The sequence below is a fragment of the Dermacentor variabilis genome, chromosome 1 (assembly GCF_050947875.1).
Source record: "Dermacentor variabilis isolate Ectoservices chromosome 1, ASM5094787v1, whole genome shotgun sequence".
NCBI lineage: Eukaryota > Metazoa > Arthropoda > Arachnida > Ixodida > Ixodidae > Dermacentor > Dermacentor variabilis.
Genome location: NC_134568.1, coordinates 201,096,804 through 201,118,286, shown reverse-complemented (window position 1 = coordinate 201,118,286; position 21,483 = coordinate 201,096,804). Strand labels below are relative to the sequence as shown.

Below are 21,483 nucleotides of genomic sequence, written 5' to 3'. Positions count from 1 at the left end.
TCAGGAGATTGGAATAAAAACATATTGGAATAGTTTTACGCTATACGGCCCAAGATATGTTATAATGGCTGCGTCATTTGCCTTTACAAATGTTAATATCGGCGAACTATCTTTTTTCACAGCCATAGGGACAGGGAAAGGAAGAGTGCACAACACAAGCTTATGGTCTGGCAAACCTTCTAGCACTTCTGTGTCTATTGCGGTTGATAAAAAATAATCACTAACGAAAACCAAATCGTGTATCGAGCTGGACGACCCTTGAATGCGAGTAGGTGTGTGGACAAGTTGATTCAAGTTAAATGCAAATATTATGTCCGAGACAACATTATTATAAAGTGATCTCGGGATCCGAGAGCTCCAGTCCGATTCCGAAATATTAAAGTCCCCAGCCAAAACAATTTTGTCAGCTGATATGTGCCGGTGCATGAATCGAGTAAGGGAACCAGGTACTCTGGATCATCGTTTGGTGGCCTATAGACAGCGCCTACGTGCCGGACGTATCCTTCTATGTTTAGTTTGCACCAAATACGTTCGACGTTCGGTACATCGGGCATAGGCATGAAAGATAAGTCATTCCTCAAGATAATAGCCACACCCCCGCCTCTCGATTCTCTATCTTTGCGCAGAATAGCATAACCTGGTGGAACAACTTCATTATCTGAGACGTTAGAGTGAAGCTAGCTAAATTAGCTAAAGTAAGGTACATACGGGTAATTACAAATGTACGTACTGTTATAAGTACCTTGCACTATTTTTCCACATAGTTCCCACATAGTTCCCACACCGGTTAAGACATTTGTTTCATCACAGCACTAAATTTGTCCCATCGCAGTCGTCAGTCATCGACGCACGCGGCCTCCCCCAACGCTCATTGTCATACAAGCCTTCACGGCCTTTTGCGAACTCACAACACCACCACCTCGCACTTCTCAAAGCGAGACACCTTTTCCCATACGTGTGCTGCATTTCCCTGTGGATTTAGATGGGCGTTCGCCTCTTGCTACATAGAAAACGTATCACACTTCGTTGCTCGTACGCCGTGGGCGTTTGAAGCACAACCGTCATCTTCAACAACTGGCAGCAGCGCCGTGCCGCAGAGCTACCGGCAGATGAGGTCGGGCCGGTCCAAGAAAGGTCCACCGCTGGGAATGGACATCATATTGGCTTCGCATTTACAGCCGTAATTTGGCTCAAAAACACAGGGGCAAAGACTTTCTGAATCGTCCTCGACATAATATATCGCAGAGCCATGTTTCACGTACTTGAGCAAACTTTGCAAGCACTATGTGACAGTAAAACTTTCTTTAGAAAAGATGTGCTGGAAAATGACTGAGAAAGATAGTAAATAACCATGACTTTTTACAACCGAATCAGAGATGGTCGAGCGAGACGACCATCTCTGGCATGGAATGACCCATATATAATGAGGGCCGTTTTTTTTTTTTTTCGCGAGCAGCTCAAGCGGTCCAAAGGAGGCCAATTGGTCTAAGGTGTAAACTTGAGATTATACTTGACCACTAACAGCAAATGTATTGCAGACAAGCAATGTTTCATATTTCAGGATGCCGTCACACCACGTACTATAGCTGGGCGGACATTATCTTGCCAATAAGGCAGACTGAAATTGGTCGCGGTCTTATCGCGTGTTCGAACTCGACATATGATTTCAAGCGAGTGGGTGTTAGTTGATGCTGCGAAACTTGCCTTCAAAGCAGTCGACGCGAGTGGTCAGCGAATAAAAAGCAATTTGGGGCCGAGCAGGAAATCGTTGCGGCCATTCCCGTAAAGAAACAGTGCGAAAGATAAGCATACCAAGAGATGCAGGACACAGCGCCGCGGCTCTGCCTTAAGCTTCTCTGGATACGTTTTTATTTCGCACCGCTCGGTTACTACAGTTTTTGTTATCGTGACAGTGTGCACGCCGATTCTGTTCAGTGCAGCGAAAGACGCGCTTCGTGTCGGGGGTGAGTTGGTCCATTAACCTCCGCTAATCCTCCGCTGTGCGACGTCGGCTGAATTCAAGTATCACGGAAGGATTAGCGGCGATGAAAGGGCAAGCCTGTCTTCTATGATACACGCAGACGCTTACCGTTCCCGATTGACTGACGCCCGTAGCTCTTTTGCAGCAGCGCACGCACCTGCGCGAGATTTAGATTTACAAGGGATGACAGAACTGAAAGTCAAGGCGGACACACCGCGAGCCGCTTCGTGATGTCTTCGTCTTTACTGGTCTCCACGCACATCTTGTGGGACTGCATTAAATATCCAGAAGACGCTAACTCAAGAACACTCCCACCGCGGCTCGAGGCAGCCGCGAAGAGCTACGACCGAGACGATCAGCTCTGGGCCGTCCGGCAGGTCCTCGAGGCGCTCGAAAGGCACGGACCCAGCGAGCCGGCAACGGCGAGCGGAGACCCGCGCCGAGTAACGGCACCTTCGAGGATGACGTAGGCCCTCGTCGGGGCGCGCGAGCGCCCAACTGCAGGCATAAATAAAGTTTCTCCAATCCAATCCAATTACTGGTCTGTCGCCTTCCGCGCATCCATTAACTAATGTCGTAACTTTCGTCGCAGCGCGCGGAATGTTTTTGAGATGGGATAAAGATCCCGATTTTTTCGTTGTTGGTATCACGTACCTTTCCGAGCTAACAGTCGTCGGGCAGCCGGAACCCTGCAGGCAGTGGGCCATCCTGGCCGCCGCCAACGCTGGCACTGCTGCCGCATGGCACGACGACCGCCGGGCTCAGGGAGCCGGGCGGGGCCTCGCGACCGACGCCTCCGGGCCGCAGCCGTCTAGCGTGCCGCAGTCTTCGGCACGCCGAAGCAAGGCCATGGCTCCCGATCCTGCGTCGGAGGAATAATACAAGAGCGCTCGTTTTAGCACTGGTGCGATTTAACTGAGGGGAGCAATGCACAATGGCGAGCCGAACCTGCTACCCCTGCTTGGCGCCATCGACGCTGAGTCACTGCAACGGGGTGGTCTTACGTATTTTTCTCAACAGTATTTTTAAAAATCACCCGTACAATCACCAGCACAATCTACTTCTTGGGCTATAGATTACTCTTCGAGACGAACATTGCTTGTACGAGGAATCAAAATGAATATTTGACTAATTATCTTTTAACCGTATCCCTTAACGACTTATGTTGCCATTTAAGAAGTGTAGCCGCGGACTTCGAAAGTCATGCACACTTGGAACGAATTTTGAGCATGATATCAATTTCGAGATATGCCTCCCCAAAGTTTGCGACGAAATGTATTGTTGGTCAAGTAATTTTTGAGCTTCAGTGCATAAAGTGACCTTTCGCTAAAAAAAAAAAAGCAAGTGGAACAACACTGCATTTTTACCGCAAGTTAGACTGCGTTGATATGAAAACTGTCGCTAGTTTTAAAATTCGTTCCAAATGGATGTGCATTGTGAAATCAGTGGCTTCGATTCGTGTATTTCAATGTGTGCCAAGGTATAACTAGGTAAAAAGATGATTAATAAAATTTTGTTAATTAGTCAATCATTTTGACTTCCACTGTAAGTAATGTCCGCGTGATCGAGTGATCCTGCTCAATGAGTTGATTTGTGCCATATGCCACAGGGGGGAATTTTTAAAAGTTTTGTTAACGGCTAAAAAAACCCGCTATATATAAGGCGAGGAAGTGTTAGCCAGTGCCGCCTTGACCGTGAATGGCGCTGGCGAACACTTCCAGGGCTATTCTTGCGCAAGAAACACATGAAAGTGGCCGTAGAGATGGCGCCGCGGTAGCTCAATGGGTAAAGCACCGTGGGCGTGGTGCGGGGGATGCGGGTTCGGTCCCTACCTGCTACAAGTTGTATTTCCGTCCGCTTTCATTTGATTTTACCTTGTTATTCCTACATTTCAATAATGTGTGCGATGTGTACAGAAAGTAACACAGACCGAGATGTACTGGAGAACTAGAAAGCAAGATAAACAAATTTAACGTAACTATCGTACCCCCCGCTAAATACGATACTAAAAATAAATCTTTCATGATAACTCCAAGGGGAGCGCTTTGCTTCTTTTAGGCCAAGGCTGGATCCTATGGAACTAACGCATAAGGCAAGAGTTTGACCGTGTAGACGATTTTTTAAGTGCAATTCCTTCATTCGCAAGAGTAGCATGTAGGCGAAAATACGCTGGCTAAACACTCTGCATGCATTTTCAATAAAGAGCATTCTCCCTCTCTTCGTTAGCAAGTGGAAGAGGCAAGCACGGAGGTCCAAGAAGCGTTTGGATTTATAAGCTGCCACGGGGATGTTAGTATGCAAGAGGTAGATACAAGCAGGTGGAGGTTGGAGTATTGGTTAATGGTTATAGGACAACTCTGTCAACACATGACTGAAGTTCACGCAAATTTTAATTTGTGGTAAGGTTACACCTGTTATCACCCCGATACGGAGGGGCAGTGTCTGTCCTGTGATGGTGATGGTGATGGTAACTAGGATGGTGATGAGGAAAAGGGTTATACAGGCGCACTTGCCGTTTTCTAGAGGCGTTAAGTTAGCGTCACTGTGCGCAAGAGTGAGGTAGCACCCGTATAGCCAGTCAGGTGATTCTAGTATGACAACGGCCGTGGGCCGAATCTCGCCGAAATTGCGACACAGCCTTTGGGAACCCCCGGGTGCAGATTCAACAGCACTTCTCATCGTGAACGGCTTGACCATTGCGACCAAGTTTTATGGGTCGGTGTAATATTTATCGGAAGCGCAAAAGCACGCAACTTTGTTTCCTTTCCTGGAACCGATTGAATTGGGCGAAGAAAACGAGGTGGCGGTAATAGACCTATTTCGTGATCACCACCCCGAAAAGCGTCTAATCTTCACTTCTAAAACAAGCTTCTGCTGCATTAGCCGACGCGTGCCCAGATAGTTTCGAGCCGCATTGAATGTGTGCACCCATGGATGATGGTCGTTATATGCGTGTCCCTGTCTCTCCGCGTCAATGTTTATTAGTACTTTTCAGGAAATCACCGCTGTGTCCTCCACGTGTGGTTTCACTGCCTTGCGGACCATGGCGGTGGCAAAAGCCTCCTCGAGGAGGACATGTATGCGTGTTCCATCGAATCATTATATCTTATTTTTCTCTCCTATTCTGTCTCCATTCAGGACCTCGCTTTGCTCAGGCGGTGCGTTGCCGCGAGCATTCGTCCCCTCCTAGGTGACGGGGTCATAGCTTTCGTGTAGAGGAGGCCAGGATGATCCTCTACTAATCGCATTTAAAGATCCCAAGTGTCACCGGGCATGTGTCTGTACTGTTTCGCCACTACGGTAATTTATCATCAGTCACACTTACTTCAAAAAAAAAAAAAATCGCGTTTACCTTCAAGTGTGTCAGCGACGCACTGTGCACAGCCACAGATAAGGCGACTCCGCAGCTTTCCTTCGCCCTTTGACCGAAATTCGACGGTTGTTTCGAGTGCCACATTAAACGTCATCAACAACTACCGTGGAGATGGGAGCGATTGATGTTACACAAGAGGAGGATGATTGATGCGCGTACTGTGGGAGCTAACTTCATTCAATATTGTCATCCTTACTGACTCCCCTGCTGCCGTCAGCGGAGAAACTTACTGCTAGCCCAATTGTGCGTGGCATTAATTTCACTGCCAGCACCATTCATCTCGTGGGGTATCCCTCATCGACCAAAGGATAGCATGCCACGAATAGGTGTCGCTGTAAATGATGAGGCTGACCGACTCGATTCTACTTGGCGCTCAAAACGCTTGGTTGTGAGTGCCCAGAAATTCTGTCAGCTTAATGACACTCATCTGCTGATTCCCCACTGTCACCCCGTCCAGCGTGTTGGCACTGTATGGTTCCATCCAGTAGGCTGAATAAAGCGCATCTGTTCTGCGGCCGCAGTCAGCCGCAAGCATCGCCCTTATTATTTTACACCCTGAGATACCTGAAGCATCGAGGCCTGTCAAAAACAGCGACCGAAGGCGTCCGTACTCTATCGCAAGGATACCAGTCGGACCAGAGCCGTTTTTCAATGTATTTCTTCTCACTTTCAGCGTCATACACTACCACTTTTACGTCCACTGCAGGACAAATGACTCCCCCAGCGATCTCCAGTTGCCCACAAGACTTGCATCCGCAGACTCGCAAGGAGCTGATGGAGTCAGCGCTTTCAGTCTTTCTCTTTTCCGCATGGGGGAGTTAGACGGGGAAGCAGAGGTTCGTTCATAGCCGTCTGCCGAGAAATGGGGACGCCTTGCTGTATCTTCCCGAACGAGCCCGCGCCTTGTGGTTGTGCCGCTCATACACGCGATTGAGGCATTAGCGGCAGCGCAGTTGCTGTTCGCAAGAAAATAAAAGGAATAAAGGCGGAATGAAAGGACGAAAATTAAAATTAGTGTTAACGATGACGTTGTGCGGAGATATTTACTAAAATGTATCGTATTGGCTCAAGCTTAAGTAGAAACCATATCAGTGATTCATAGCAATCGCGTCGCAGTGGCATTACAGGAGATGCGCCACGTAGTTACGTATATGCAGATCAATAAAATCAGGTAGTCGCTTACGTTCGCGTAATCTGGGGGCGCCCATCATCTCTTTATGAACAGAGTTTGAACTGAAAGGCGTTCAATTAAGTGACGCCGCATTAAGGGGGGCGGTGGGAGCAGGTACCGCCATGAGTGTGTGATTTTTTTTTTTTTTGCATGAGAAGAATATGCACTAATATATGCCGTGTGGTTCCTAGTACATAAATATAAGGAGGTTATAAAGAACGTTTCCGTTCAGCTCGCCAAGCAACACTACCAGAGTGGCAAACTGTCGTCGGAAGTTCTTATACGTCGCGGTAGCTCAGTGTTCTGCTGCTGAGTAAGAGGTCGCAGGCTCGATTCCCGGTCGCGGTGGCTGCGTTTCGATGAAAGCGACATGTGAAAACGATGCGTACTTAGATTTAAGTGCACTCTAAAGAACCAACACAGGTGGTCAAAATTCCAGCACCAAAGTCAAGCTTGTGTTCCATAAGCTGGGCGGCCGGATGTTTGGGTGGAATCAAGCTTAGGAAAAACACTACATACTTAGTAAAAATAAATGACTTTGTAAATTAAGAAATAGGCCCTTTTTAATTCTGAATATGAACTGCCGCAGTGTCGTAAATAAAGCTGTACAGCTTGAGATTGTACTTTTTTCAGTTGATCCCGACATAGCTGTACTTACCGAAAGCTGGTTAAGCGATGAAATATTTGTGAGTGAGTTTGTGCCAAAGAACTGCAAAGTGCTACGAAGAGACCGCGACAGAAGATGGGGAGGTATTACCATGCCGTATAAATCTTCAATACAACTGCAGGGAATGCCTGACGTTCGAGATGTTAAAAGTATATTCTGCAAATTATACATGCATAATTTTAGATGCATCGTTGGAGCGGTGTATAGAGCGCCCACCTTTTCCGTTGCCAACTTGGAGCGTTTATCAGGTTATATGCATTGTCAGGCTAAACGAGATGATAAGGTGATACTAACATGGAGCTTACAACCTGCCAAACATCAATTGGAACACTTTTTTTCTCATATTCTTCTCAGAGTGTTGAAAACGTTGACTCATATAGCGTTTAGCTTCGATCTAGTACCAGTTGTTAAAAGACTTCACAATAATGAATTTAATTGAAGCTATATTCTTTATCTGTTCCTCGTAAGTGGTACTATAAAAGATGACATTTCATGCGCGTTAACGACCGGTATTTCAGACCGTAAAGCCGTGGTACTGATGCTAAACATTTTTTTCATTAAAACAAAGTAATAACGTTCAACATTTTCCCACTTTTTCGCGTGTTCAGAATGAGTATATTATAGACAGGCTAGCTTTTAATTGCGATGACGTTAGGAACAATGCTTTCAGTGTAAATGACATCTGGCTTCAAAGGCCTGTCTTTGATTGAGTAGAATGATTCGTTCCCAAAATAGCCAACAAATCCGAGCGTCGCAACCCGTATATAGATTACCCGTCAGACGTTACAAATGCAGCAGAAACTTAAGCGAATAAAGAAGCGTGCCAGAAAAAATGACGGTGAAGACTTGCAAATCTCTATTGATAGACAGTCTGAAACATTTAAACAAAACATTGCGAGAGATAAAGTCTATTATGACAACACGCTGCTAAAAGACTTCACTAAGTCGTCTCCCGAGAAATTCTGGAGGGTTATGGCTCCAAGTGCATCTTCTGACACGTTCTTCATAGATTGTAAATGTGTACGGGATGAATATATAGTGTGTCCTGCTTTTAATAACCATTTAAAAATTGTAGTTGCGCGAGATAACGTCTTTGTACCGGGCTTTTCTTTCCATCTACCTTCCCTCCCTCACTTTGTTATTTCTAAAAAAGGCACCCTAAATTTATTGTTAAAGCTTGACATTAAGAAGTCATCTGGACCAGGTGATATTCCGAACGCTTTCTTAAAATGTTATGCGGAGTGGTGTGCGAAATACATACGCATCCTACTTACAAGGTCCGTCAGTAAAAGAACATCACCAGATGACTGGCGGACAGCTAGAATAAAACCTCTACATAAAACAGGAGGCAGAAGTTGCCTTAAGATACTACCGCCCAATTCTGTTAAAATCAACATAATGCAAGCTTTTAGTGTACATAATTCATTAGCATAAAATTGGTTTTCTTGAGGAAGACAACATTCTAAAATTATGCAACATGACTTTAGAAGCCGCTTTTCGACGACTACTAAGTTGAAATTACACATGATTTCGCAAGCACAGTAACCGAAGGAAAATAAGGATACACTATATTTATGGACTTTAGCAAAGCGCTTTATAAGGTCTTACATATTATATCGCTTGAAAAGTTAAATTTTGTACTTCAGAATGATAGAATATTAGCATGGATCTTTTGAACCGCCGTCAATTCGTTATTATGAATAGAACTTCCTCGGACTTCATTTCCGTTGACTCTGGCGTTCCACAGGGATCCGTCCTCGGCCCGCGCTTATTTTTGTTATGTATTAATGATATTGCTAACAATCTTTCTGTCGAAATTAATCCCTACGCTGACGCCTGCGTGCTATATACAGCACGCAGGCGTCAGCGTAGTATATACTAGGAAATAACATCAAGTGACGACCATCTCAGGTTAAATAGAGATTTCAATAGAGTGGTTGAAAGATGTAGCCCGAGGAAAACGTGCATTAATCTTAAAAATACAGTGTACAATGCACTAACACACAAAAAAAGCGCTTGCATATCGTTACGGCACTGAAAACACTTTGTCAGAGGCAACACATTACAAATATCTTGGTTTCTGCATAACTAAGGATCTGTCCTGGACGAATAATATCGATACAGTAGTAGCAAATTGACGCCTCAAGTTTTCTTCTTAAGGCACCCGATAACGACATCTACACCCTCTGCACACCTCTTGACTTATAAAACAATGATTCGCCCAGTTTAGAATACGCTGTTGTTATATAGGACTCGGCCGTTCACTAAAACCGATGTCAGGAAACTTGAAAACCTCAAAAAAAAAAAAAAGACTGTTAGGTTTATTTACAATATCTATGGACGTACCTGCACCACGAACCTCATTTCTCACCCGCCGTGGTTGCTCAGTGGCTATGGTGTTGGGCTGCTGAGCACGAGGTCGCGGGATCGAATCCCGGCCACGGCGGCCGCATTTCGATGGGGGCGAAATGCGAAAACACCCGTGTGCTTAGATTTAGGCGCACGTTAAAGAACCCCAGGTGGCCAAAATTTCCGGAGTCCTCCACTACGGCGTGCCTCATAATCAGAAAGTGGTTTTGGCACGTAAAAAAACCAGATATTATTATTATTAACCTCATTTCTCAGAGTGGCTTACCTCCTGAAATAGCATCCGCTTATGTCATTTAAAATTATTTTATCAACTACAAAGGTCACTACAATGTCGATACGTCTCGCAATTCTCGCTTATTCGACAGGCTACGCTACCAGACACAGAAACTCATTGGTTGTAACTACATTAACTACACGTATTGACTGTTTTAAATATTTATATTTCTCCAGAACTGTAGTTGAGTGGAAGAAGCTGACTGACATAACAGCAACTTAGTATTCGTTGTTGACTTTCGAAACATATCTTCGGTGCAAGGGGACGGGGAAAGAAAGACGTTGCTTCGGCCGAGGTTGTGTTTTTCAAACTGTTTATATGCGTTCTTCGATCTACTTTCACTGCTTTTTCTTCCTTATTAATCATTTTGATGCATTGTTTGTACTTGGAGTTAAAGGAAATGCGGTGCCTGTCATATCGTTCGTAATAACAAGTGTTATAATATATCTACGTTCTCCCATTTTTTCCCTATTCTGTGTAGTTACATGTGTACCACGCTGCTAAGATCTTGCAAAAGATTGTAGTACTTATAAATAAATAAATAAATAAATAAATAAATAAATAAATAAATAAATAAATAAATAAATAAATAAATAAATAAGTACACGGGACCCTCCACTACGGCGTCCATCATAACCCACCTATGCATTTTTCGGGCGTTAAACCACACAATTAATAAACCAGTGGCGCTTTGTGATGTGCATCGCTCGACGCAATCAGCTAGCTACATCGCCAGGCCGCACCTTCCGCGACGCGCGTGGGCTCGCCAAGTGAGTACACATCGCTTATGACGCGTTCTTCTTTTCTTTCGCAACGGTCGCTGTCATCTATCCTTTCGGCTCGCCATGTGTCCGCCCCCCGCGTACCGTGCCAAAAAATGATCACGTCGTCGTGGCAATGGCAAAAACAACATAAACATAATATAATGAATGAATGAACACAAGACGCCGGTAAGGAGAAACCTTTCACTGGTGTCGTCGTGCACGGTAGCCATCTAATGCTGTCATGGCTCGCCTTCTAAATAAGCAACTACGCGTTGCTTACTTTTTTTTTTCGATAACATTGTATGACCGTAATTTCTGCGCTCTCTATAGTTAATGCTGACGGTTAAAGTGATCCCCTGTGTTCCCTATGGAGCAGTCAGTGAATAAGATATTCTAAAAAATTTGATATAAAATAAATCGTTTGTGCGTCCGCGCGCAGAGAGCGGCGAAATGCGTCCGAAACGAAGTCCGCTTGTGATGTCCTGCTTTCCGTCGAACGGAGGCGGGAAATGCGAATAATAGGTGACGGAGGCGGGGTGTGAAATCGTAGAGATAAATTCAGTAGCACAAAATAGAAAGATAATAATAATATTTGGGGTTTTACGTGTCAAAACCACTTTCTGATTATGAGGCACGCCGTAGTGGGGGACTCCGGAAATTTTGACCACCTGGGGTTCTTTAACGTGCACCTAAATCTAAGCACACGGGTGTTTTCGCATTTCGCCCCCATCGATATGCGGCCGCCGTGGCCGGGATTCGATCCCGCGACCTCGTGCTCAGCAGCCCAACAAAATAGAAAGAAAGTACGTGCACTTGCACGCTACGACTTTATCGACTGTCTGCACCCTGCAAACAAATAAAGTTTGTCCGAGAACTGGAGCTACAATTGAATTCACGAAGAAGAACGAAAATAACACGCATGCAATTAAGACGCCACAGCTGAACGGAAACAACCAGGCGCTCTATGACGTCCTCTTGCGGTCCGATATGCGATTCGGTTCGTTTTTCTAGAAGAGCGCGCTAAGTCAATTTCACACACACACAAAAAAAAAAACAAGAAAAAAAAAACACGACGCTTCCGGAGATCAGCCGCCGCCTAAAAAGGCTGCTTTCACCCCGCTGTATCTTGTGTTTATCTCGGCAAGTGTTGCCGGCACTGTTTGCCAGTCTTTTCACGCGACGGCTGAAGTGAGGGGGGAGGGGAGGAGGAGGGACTAAGCGCTCCTCTCATCACCTCCCTTTGACTGGTTTCTACTATAGCAATTCGCGCTGCTCTTGCTGCCCGGCCCCACTGTAGTACGTGGCATGACACGAGAGCAGGCCGCTGCCTCGCGTCGGAGACCTGAAGTCGCGTTCGAGCCTCACTGGCAGCTGGGAAGTGCAGCCGGCCAAACTGTCAGCGACTCATCCGCGCACACAAATTTATGCGAATTATCATCGCAATTTCGTGTGCGCGTATACAGTGTGCAGGTAAATTTGAAGAAGGCTTGTATATGCTCACTGCTAAAATGACACGAAAAAAAAAAGAAAGGCCCCGCTCTCCCAACCACTTGCTTATCTCTCTCTCTAAATTGTTGCTGCTCCTGTCTTCCTTCTCAATTTTGTGGCACAAATTGCGCGCTTGCGATTTCTTTGGTTTTTTTTTATTCCTCTTTTCCCGAAATGAATGCAGAGAAGTAAATCCTTGGACGCGCGACGCACGCGCGCGCTCTCGCAATGCGACAGCCGATGCGGCCGCCGCTGATTTTCGTAAAGTTACACGGTCTGCGCGCGCGTTGGCGCACGTTTGGCCAATGCAGAGCAGCCAAATGTACTTGCACCTTTGGCCACCATAGCAGTCAGCTGTTATTTTTCGCTTTTCGCTAGATATTTTAGGCTTCCGGATGAAAAAAAAAAAGAAGGGCGGGAGAGGGGGGCCTGACTGAGAGGAAGCGGGCGACATTTCTTATTTGTTGACTCAAGCCACGAAACTCGAGTCAACTTCGACTTCAATCGTGCGTGCGGTTTGCCGGTTGCCATTTCATACTTGCTTCTGTAAGAGTCCACCGTGGACATGTCCATTTCATCTGCTGCTAAAGTGCTGATTGGCTGGAGTGCCTGCCTCCTTCTGACGCGTACCCCAGCCCAGCCAATCAGCACTTCAGCAGCAGACGAAATGGACATGCCCACTAGGTGGACTCTTACAAAATTCGCCCAGGTTCGAGGTATTGATTCCCGTACTTTGCGAAGAAACCCATTGGCGGTCCAGTTCATTTCGTGCTTCAATGCATAAAACTGTGTTCTGTAGAAAATTAAGTGGAACGGCGGTGCATCTTTGATGCAAGTTTGAAGGCTTGTACCTGGAAAATGATGTCCACAGAATAACTTTCAAGTATATATATATATATATATATATATATATATATATATATATATATATATATATATATATATATATATATATATATATATATATAGTGTGTGTGTTTGTGTGTCGCCCTCTTTTCTAAGGACGCGGCTTGTCAAGGTGCACTGGGTGGGAGCTCTAGAAACCGTTAATGTACTCATATCCAGAGTAGAGGTGCAAGTGGCTTTCTCAATTTTTAACATGCTCCAGATGCACATAGTGTAAACAGTTCAATGGGCGATACACTATGACTCTTCCAAGTATAGTGTTTCTTTAGATACTTAAATTAATCTGAGAAAAAAGATTAAGAAGCGTTACCTTTTTTTTTTACCTGGCGGCAGGATAATGCCTGCTGACATCATCGGTGTCTTTATAGAGCGACTTACAACACTTGCTGGAAGCGAGCAGTCTATAGGCGCCAATCGGCAATTGCAAGAGAACAGACCACGCACGTGTAGGCAGTCGTGTACCAAGCGAAATATACTCGCGTGCGCCTCTGGATCACATCTGGCGTTCCATGAGAAGGTCGCGGCGCTTAGATGCACGCATTCACCGTAGCGGCTTTCGATGCAGCCTAATGAACGGCAACGTGGTGCGAGGGGCACGCCACCGTCTGGGATCGCACTTCGTGGCGCAAGGCCTCCGCGTCCGGCATTCCCGATACGCAGACTGCCGCTCACGTCGACGGGTTTCTGCTCGCGCTCGTGGATCTCGCCGCTTTCCCTCGGTGTCTTTTCCTCTGCAGTGGCAACTGCGAAACTCGATTTCCAATTGCCGTCTAATGCATTTTGTACGCAGAGGGTCTTCTCTGCAGCCTATCAAAGCCAGGTGCTTTTCCCTCGAAGAAGGGAATATAGAGAGAAAAAACGTCGTCGGCCGCCGGCCCCTTTTGTGCAAAGGGCACGGGACACGCGGTCATCCTACGTGTATGTCTCGCGTCTCGTCGCACTCTGTCTAGAGCACCCCGCTTGTTAGGCAAAGTGCGCGGAGGTGGCCGCTCTAATGTCATCACAAGAACTACTGGACCGCTCTGTACGTGCTCGGGGATTCCGGTTTTAGAGTCGTCCGCGCTCTCTCTTTTCAATTCCCTGACGCGTAACAAGCGGATATCGTTCTCTCCGCTGACAGACGACCACTTCTCTCCTGCTCGACTACATTCTAGCTGAAGACCCTTCTTTTTTTGCATATTTGGTTCGCCTTTTACCGCGACGATCAGCAATACACAACTCGGCTGCCTCTCTTCCGATGGCACTTGCGGTCCTGCGCATCGGCATACATCTCACGCGAGCGCGCGCGGACACCGCTTACGTGGCGCTTGTTTTGCATTGCTACTTCGCATAGCCTTGTTTCGTTTTTTTTTCTTGCATATAAAGTGAACTGCGGCTCTTCCCCTTCTCCATTCAATGCTTGGGCCATGCAAATACAAAGAAAAGTCTAAAGCAGCGCGTCGAAGTCACCGCAGGCGGCCGATACAGACGTGTATCGAATGGAGGAGGCGCGTCGACGCTTGCTGCTATTTGCGAGGCCCAGCTGGGAGAGCAGCCGGGCCATTCGTTGTGTAATTGTATGCATCCAGGTCAAACCTGATTTCGAACGCGCTCCGCTCTCTTTTGCGGCGCTGACCGCGGCCCCTTGAGACCGGCCGTCTGGCCATCCTTCAGGGGCAGCGGCGTCAAAAAGTGGCCGGCGGTGTTTCGCTTGCATGCAGCTGGCTCTGCGCTGCCGCCGCCGAGAAGGGGCGGGAAAGCTGGTCTCGGCGCTGAAGACAAAGGGTGAACAATACCGAGCACCTGTACAACGACAGGGCATTAAGCAGCACGTCCGCTCTATCGTACTAGGCGCGGCTTTCCTCTTTCTTAGCGCCGCATTTTCTCAGCCACTTTTCAACTTCACTTTCTGCATAACGAGTGGCAATGCGTGCGGCGTGTGATGGCGCCAAATGACAGGCTGCGGCTGCGCCGCTATGGATTTGCACTGCGTGCTTAGACTCGAGGCGTATGCCGATGGACGTACGAAGGGCAACCTCGTGTGCGTAAACGCTGCCGTTATCCACAGAGAGAGCGACCGGGCTCTGTACCGTTAAAGCCCGTGTCTGCAACGAAACGGCGCCCTCACACTGAGCTGTTCGTTGATGGAAGCAAGGGAGGTTAACCAGTGCAGGTATAGCGGCTGGCTACCCTGTACTGGGGAAACGTTGAAGTTATAGCAAGCGCGTTATAGTGTGCATTTTTCTCACTTTTTTTCCTTCGCTTCTTCTATCACCTTTTAAAGGAAGCAAGCATCATGACCTGGTTTAGGATGTTTTTAACAACTGCAGAAATGTGCACTCGTGCGCGAGTGCAGGAGTGCTGTCACGAGCATGTCATCACCACTCGCAAGATCTTCAGGTGGTGGTGTATATAAAATTACTGTAGTGGTGTATATGAGCACCACAACAGCGCTTTCGCAATAATCTGGGAGTGGAGCGAAAGCTACAAGCATGTTCTTGCACTCGACGCTTAGCAGACGACGCTGCTACGCGGAAAGACATGCGACGTGGGAACATTAACGTTCACGCTATCGTGCCTTTGAGCGGCTCAGACTATGCGCAATTTTTACACTCATGTCAGGCTATTTTTGTAAGCGTGTACACGGTCAAGAACGACTACTGCTATCGTTGTTCTAAATAGCGAATAGGCGGTGCGGACACGAACTGGTTTTCAGAACTCGGTAAATGAGGTCTCCAAACTACTAGTAGCTCTTCCGGCGAGACTATTATATAGCTCTGGCCATCAGGGCGCTTCGATCGTTCTCGCGCACCACGACTCGAGCCAAGCATCGTGCGCCACGGGCGTGTGTTCCGGTAGGAGCCATCAAGAGGCGCCGCGCAATGTACGGATGTAGGACATGACATGGTAAGTGAACGCAAAACACGCACCCGCATGGCACGAAAGAAGTGCACAAGCGAAGCGCTATTCTCGATTGTTTGTTGAAACAGTTGAGAATAGCGCTTGCATTTGCTTTCATTTCTTTCGTGTTGTGTAGGTGTGTGTTTTGCGCTCACTTATTTCTAGTATGCACAACCTAGGCACCAAGCAAACCTTTTCAAGCCATACGGATGTAGCGTTCGTCTATGTAGGGGGACTATACGGATCGATGACAAGTGAAGCAAGAAATACCCTAGCTGTAACTTACGTCAAATTACTTTCCACACTCTCTCTATGAGAGCTTAGCTACTCCATGCATCTGTGTGCTACAGCAAAGGAAAAACAAAGAAAAATGATGCAAATAACCACCCACTGCAGTGCCTTACACAACACACGCACTACGACTTGACTACAGCAGTATAGTTGCTTCGGCGAAGCGGGCAGCATTTTAATTACGAGAAAGTAAGACATGAAAAATATTCAGCGACCGTTTGTTGTACTTTATCGAAACGGGTACATGAACGGTCAGTGATCTTGAGCGACTGCTCACGAAGGCATGAGGGCGACGGCGTGACGACGACGCTATGCGATAATCGGATCACGACGCTGGAATGACGTCGATGGAACTGCCACGACAGCATCACGAATACATGACGGCGACTGTATGGCGATATAATGACACAACGGTGTCAAAATCCCGATTGAATGACGACAGCATGATTACGGTGGAATGACGATGGAATGACGTCGATGGAACGACTAAGGCGGTATGAACACAATGGGATGACGATGACTGTATGCAGAGAATCTAAGGACGACGACTGTATGACGACCGCGGTGAGACGACGACAGCACATACACAGTGACACATACCCAACGGCGCATAGCCATGGGAACTGTAGACTGCCCCATCTCCGGGATCGGCCCACTCCGGCTGGCCAACGACGCCGCCGAGGCTCAAGGTCTGGCCACTGCCTGAGGAAGGGGAGCTCCGGTGTGGCTAGTCTCCCGGCCCCCGCCGCCCCACTTGACCCCATCAAGAACATTTAATAATTTTTTTACTCGCTCTCTCACACAACCCTGCGGACGGCGCCAACGGCGCAATGCTGAGCAACGACATAAGAAAAGCTAATGGTTTCAAAAATAGCGGAGGCTTTCTTTCTGCAAATCAAGTTCGACAAAGTTTCAGGGTGGCAGTCTGGCTGTGGATGAAGACACTTTTCCGAACGTGGGTACTGGGCTTGAACGCACTTGTTCTTATTCAATTCCAGCTCTGCAGTATAGGCAGCTGTGCAGTATGCGTGCGCGCGTTTCATGTGCTGAGACAGCAAAACAATCGTGCCGCGGAAATTTGAAGGCGCCGACGAACAGAACGGTCGCTGCAATGAAAATGATTATGTACTAAAGGCAATAATCTAGAGCGCAAGCTGTCCTTCACATTGGTCACTGCGGTATTATTTATCATAAATTTATTCCGTAAATAACTCTCTGCTAGCGTTTGTGTAAGTAATGCAATATTTGGAGTTACTTAATGAAAGTTGGGAAGCGGCTTCATATTTTTTCTTGTTTCACTCCGTCCTCCTTTCTTCGCGTCGCGAATTGCAGTGCAGACCAAGGACGAGTGCTGCGACAACTTTTATTTTACGATGTTGGCTTCCATCAAGAGAGCAGCATATTAGATATGTTGGGAGCAACATAATGTTCACGCGTATTAATCACTTTTGCATTGCGACCTGTTCTCTCTTCTGACTGAGCCGGGGAAAAAAAGAAAGCATTCCACTATGACACGAGCCAAGTGCTAAATCCTCGTGCTGAAATTTTTCTCCCCGCCGGACAAAGTTTACGGGTTTTAAAACTCAGGGTGCGACGGGTGGTGGTGGCAGGCTGGCTTTTAAATAAGGCTCGGCATTATGCATGCGTTATGAATATTCATGGCACGAGGCCAGTGCGTGAGTCGCCCTGGAGGGACGCACGTCATGTCGTCGTTGTATACGGGGGCAGACGCATTTCGCACACAGCACCAGTAGCGCAGCAGAAACAGAGGCGAGTGGCGTATAATCCCAGGGCGGCAGACACGTCGACCACTCTTATCCCGCGCGAGCGATCAAATGATCTCGACCCACATAACTCTGCCGCCCGACGCAATGATCGCGGCGCTTCGCACACAACCGGCACTCGCGCGGCAAGGGCAGCGCAACAGCCCAATGTCAGAACGCACGCACGGGCGCTGCAGCGTATAGTGCCTGTTCACGAGCACGCCATGTGTGGTGCACGCCCAGATCGCGCAGGTCAGCGAACTTTCGCGGATTACGCGACGTTTCGCGAACTGCGCCTTTCGCAACTACGGAACCGTCGAGAAGCTGCGGGATGTGTGTGCGTGTGGTGGGGCTGCGTAATTCTTGATGCGCTAAATTTAGGGAGGAAATAGAAAGCAAACTTTCGGTCTCCCCGTGCGAAGGCGTCGGTCACAGCAACAACTGTGGCTCACGTAATGCACGGCGCTCGTTATCGCTAGCACTCTACGCATTGGCGCCGCCGGCCGCTCCAGCACCCACGCCCGCCTACTACGGCTGAGTACACAAAAATAACAGAAGAAAGAGGGTTAAGAAAAACAAACAAGAATAGGCACAGAGGGAACGGGCGCCAGAGCACGCGACTCTATCAGATGGCGGCACGTCCGTAAGCGGGCGTGCTGGACAAGGAAGAAAAACAGGTGGGACTCAAACGGTGCGCAAACAGAAGCACGTGCCATGACTGCTGGTTTGTGAGACACGAACCATAGGAGCCATTCGCCTGCTGCGGCCCCAGTCCCGCGGTCGCCACCGGGGACGGACCGGGGACAGTTGTTATCCAGCGGCCAACCTACGCAAGAAAGGGGGTGGGGAGAGATAACAGAAAGGGGGCAGGGGTGGCTCCCCAGGGGGCTTTGCAGCCGCTGTATACTGCCGTAAGCGGCCGGCGGGAGCTATGGCCATCAACGGGACCCCGCGGTTCCAATGAATGACCCGTTATCGTGGGCCTAAGGTAGCTCTCCGAATCGCCCCCCCCCCCAAAAAAAAAAAAGTAAAATAAAGGTGGCCAGGACAAAATCGTTTCATTCGAAGCTAAACGGCTGAAGTGCGTTCGGCAGCGCGGCAACTTTCGTTTCGAAGTGGTCAAAGGCCTTGTGAGTCGAGAAAGACGTAGCACCAATGCCTGAGCATTACACAGCACTCAATCCGTCGCCACGGATGTCAGTTTGGTCTGACCCAATATGGCCTTAGCAGGGAAGAGGTTTGGGCGTGTTGGTGGGATACATTCAGACTGGGATACATAGCGCAAAAATTTTGACACAGGGACAAGCAGAACACAGGTGGCCACCTGGTGCGTATACGTGTACTCCCGAGAATCTGAAAGTGCGCGAATTGGTTTTCAGCATGAAATGCTTATGGCTTCCGTTGTCGGCGACCTTGAGCCAAAAGCCAGAGCCGTTATCCGGGCAAATTGCGAGAACAAAACGAGATCATCCGGGCAACCAGTCAAAACGTAAAAAAATGCGGTCTCTGGCCCCCAACCCTTTGTACAGGACCGCATTACGTACGCTAGTTACTGCCCAAACACTTACAAAAAATATTGCTTCCGAGTTCTTTCTAATGTTTGTTTGCATTAACACTCAAGCTGCAGTTTCTAGTACACTGAAGTTTTATTTCTCATTTCCAATAGGGGGGGGGGGGACTTTCAAAAGGCAGATACAGGGCACCGTACACTTCATTGTCACTATTTGGCGCTGAAACAGGGTAGCCTGGGCTCTTTTTAACGCCAACAGTCCGTGAGTTCCGCGCCGGGGGTTTTGCATCTCCTCGAGAGATGGAGCCACGCTGCGTGGCGCCTCCTTCAGGCGTTTTCCTTCTAGCTGGGCAGTGCGCTCTTTCTCCCTGGCATCTATGTATTTATTTTTTCTATTTTTCTTTTATATTTGCCCCACTCTAATGTATGTCTCCCTGGCGTCTTTCGCTGCCTGCCATGACGCCTTCAGCCGGTTTCCTTGTTCTAGCTGGGCAGCGTCCATATGGACCAGTGAACAGTATGGCGTGGTGTGGTGTGGTAGGGTGGGGTATGCCGTTACGAACATGCACTCCACCCATTTTAAGACTGTGGCTAGTATTATCTCCAACCCCTCTGCTTTGCCGGTTGCCATTTCATACTTGCATCTGCTCTCGATTACGGCAGAGCCAGTATTTTTTTTTCCAGCCTGGCGAATAGCGTAGACTAGACTGTAGAAGACAAGGGAGATACAAGTATGCTGGCTTCCAAATGATTTTTGACCAGAGTGGTGCGATATATGCGTTATAGTATACGCGTTACTCTGAATTAATATACTAAGTGCGATTTCTCTTTTATTCTATACGCTGTTCACCATGTATTGTTTGCACTCGCCATGTGCTCGCGACGACTTGCGCGTCTGACGTCATTTGCACAACATTTTTTTTGCGGCTAACGACAAAGGCGGAAAGTCAGAGGAAAAGGTCGTGTCCTGTGAACAGACCTTTGGGTCCGAATGTCGCCTTATTCATCACGAGCAGGGCAGATTTTCACATTTTCACCGAAAAGTAAAATTTGCTTACACAATGAGAAGCCAACGGCATGCGGATAGAAACAACAAAATATGCCGCTATAACCCATTTTCTCTTCAATTTCCTTAATTAAATTACAGCGAATAGCACTTATGAGCCCACCGACTCGAATCCCACGTGATCTTGAGATGTTCCACAGGGTGCTCGTAAAAAGAGAGAGAGGAAAAAAAAGAGAAACCACCAAGAGAGCTGTAGTGGCATCGAACAACTTCCGGAATGTTTCAGATAACGCCAAGTTGCCTTCCCGCCACCTAAAGAAGTATGCAGATTGCATGCAGCAGCAGAAGCATGCTATCCCTATAGTAGAGCCATCGATCGGCAAACAGCTCATGCAAGCACTCCCGGCTAGTGAGCACTTCGCGAGGGGGTCTCTAATTAGTTCGACTTCATACCCCTGGAACATACTTTTACGCATTTACTTCACACACCCGCGAAACACGCAGAAATCACCGGCAGCGCAATGCGAACGCCGGTGGAGCGCACGTGCGCGAACGTCACGGGCATCCGTGTCTCGATGTTTACGGCCAGGCATTGTGGCAAACCATGCACGTGATGAGCCCGAAGAAAAACCGTTGCAGTTTGCCAGCGCTAGTGCAAGTATTATCTGTGCTCTTGCGCAAAGCGGCCCAGGCGTAGTGATTAGAGTGACGCGCGATCATTGGTTCGATCTCGGGGCGGATATTTCTTTTACGTCACGTCGTGTCGCATCTGAAGTGTGAACGAATGAACGGCACCAACCGAGGAACACGAGCTACCCATTTCTAGCCCATATGAATGAATTCCCGAGTTTTACGTACCAAAACCACGATTTGATTTTGAGGCGCGCCGTACTGGGGCACTCCGGATTGTTTTTGACCACCAGGGCATATCTAACGTGACCCCAACGCACGGGACACTGGCGTTTTTGTATCGCCCCTCATTGAAATGCGGCCGCCGCAGCCGGAATTTGATCCCGCGACCTCGTGCTTAGCAGCGCTA

The 21,483-nt window shown here is 47.8% G+C and overlaps 1 protein-coding gene across 3 annotated transcripts in view; it reads right to left on the bottom strand.

Annotated features, from left to right (window-relative positions):
• The window catches only part of LOC142590902 (uncharacterized), a 237,413-nt gene that overhangs the window by 126,797 nt on the left and 89,133 nt on the right, over positions 1–21,483 (bottom strand). For all 3 annotated transcript variants that reach the window (XM_075703305.1, XM_075703313.1, XM_075703300.1), the window contains one exon: positions 2,636–2,843. In XM_075703305.1, the coding sequence (XP_075559420.1) occupies positions 2,636–2,723 (88 nt within the window). In that variant the 5' untranslated portion in view covers positions 2,724–2,843. The remainder of the gene's footprint in view (positions 1–2,635; positions 2,844–21,483) is intronic.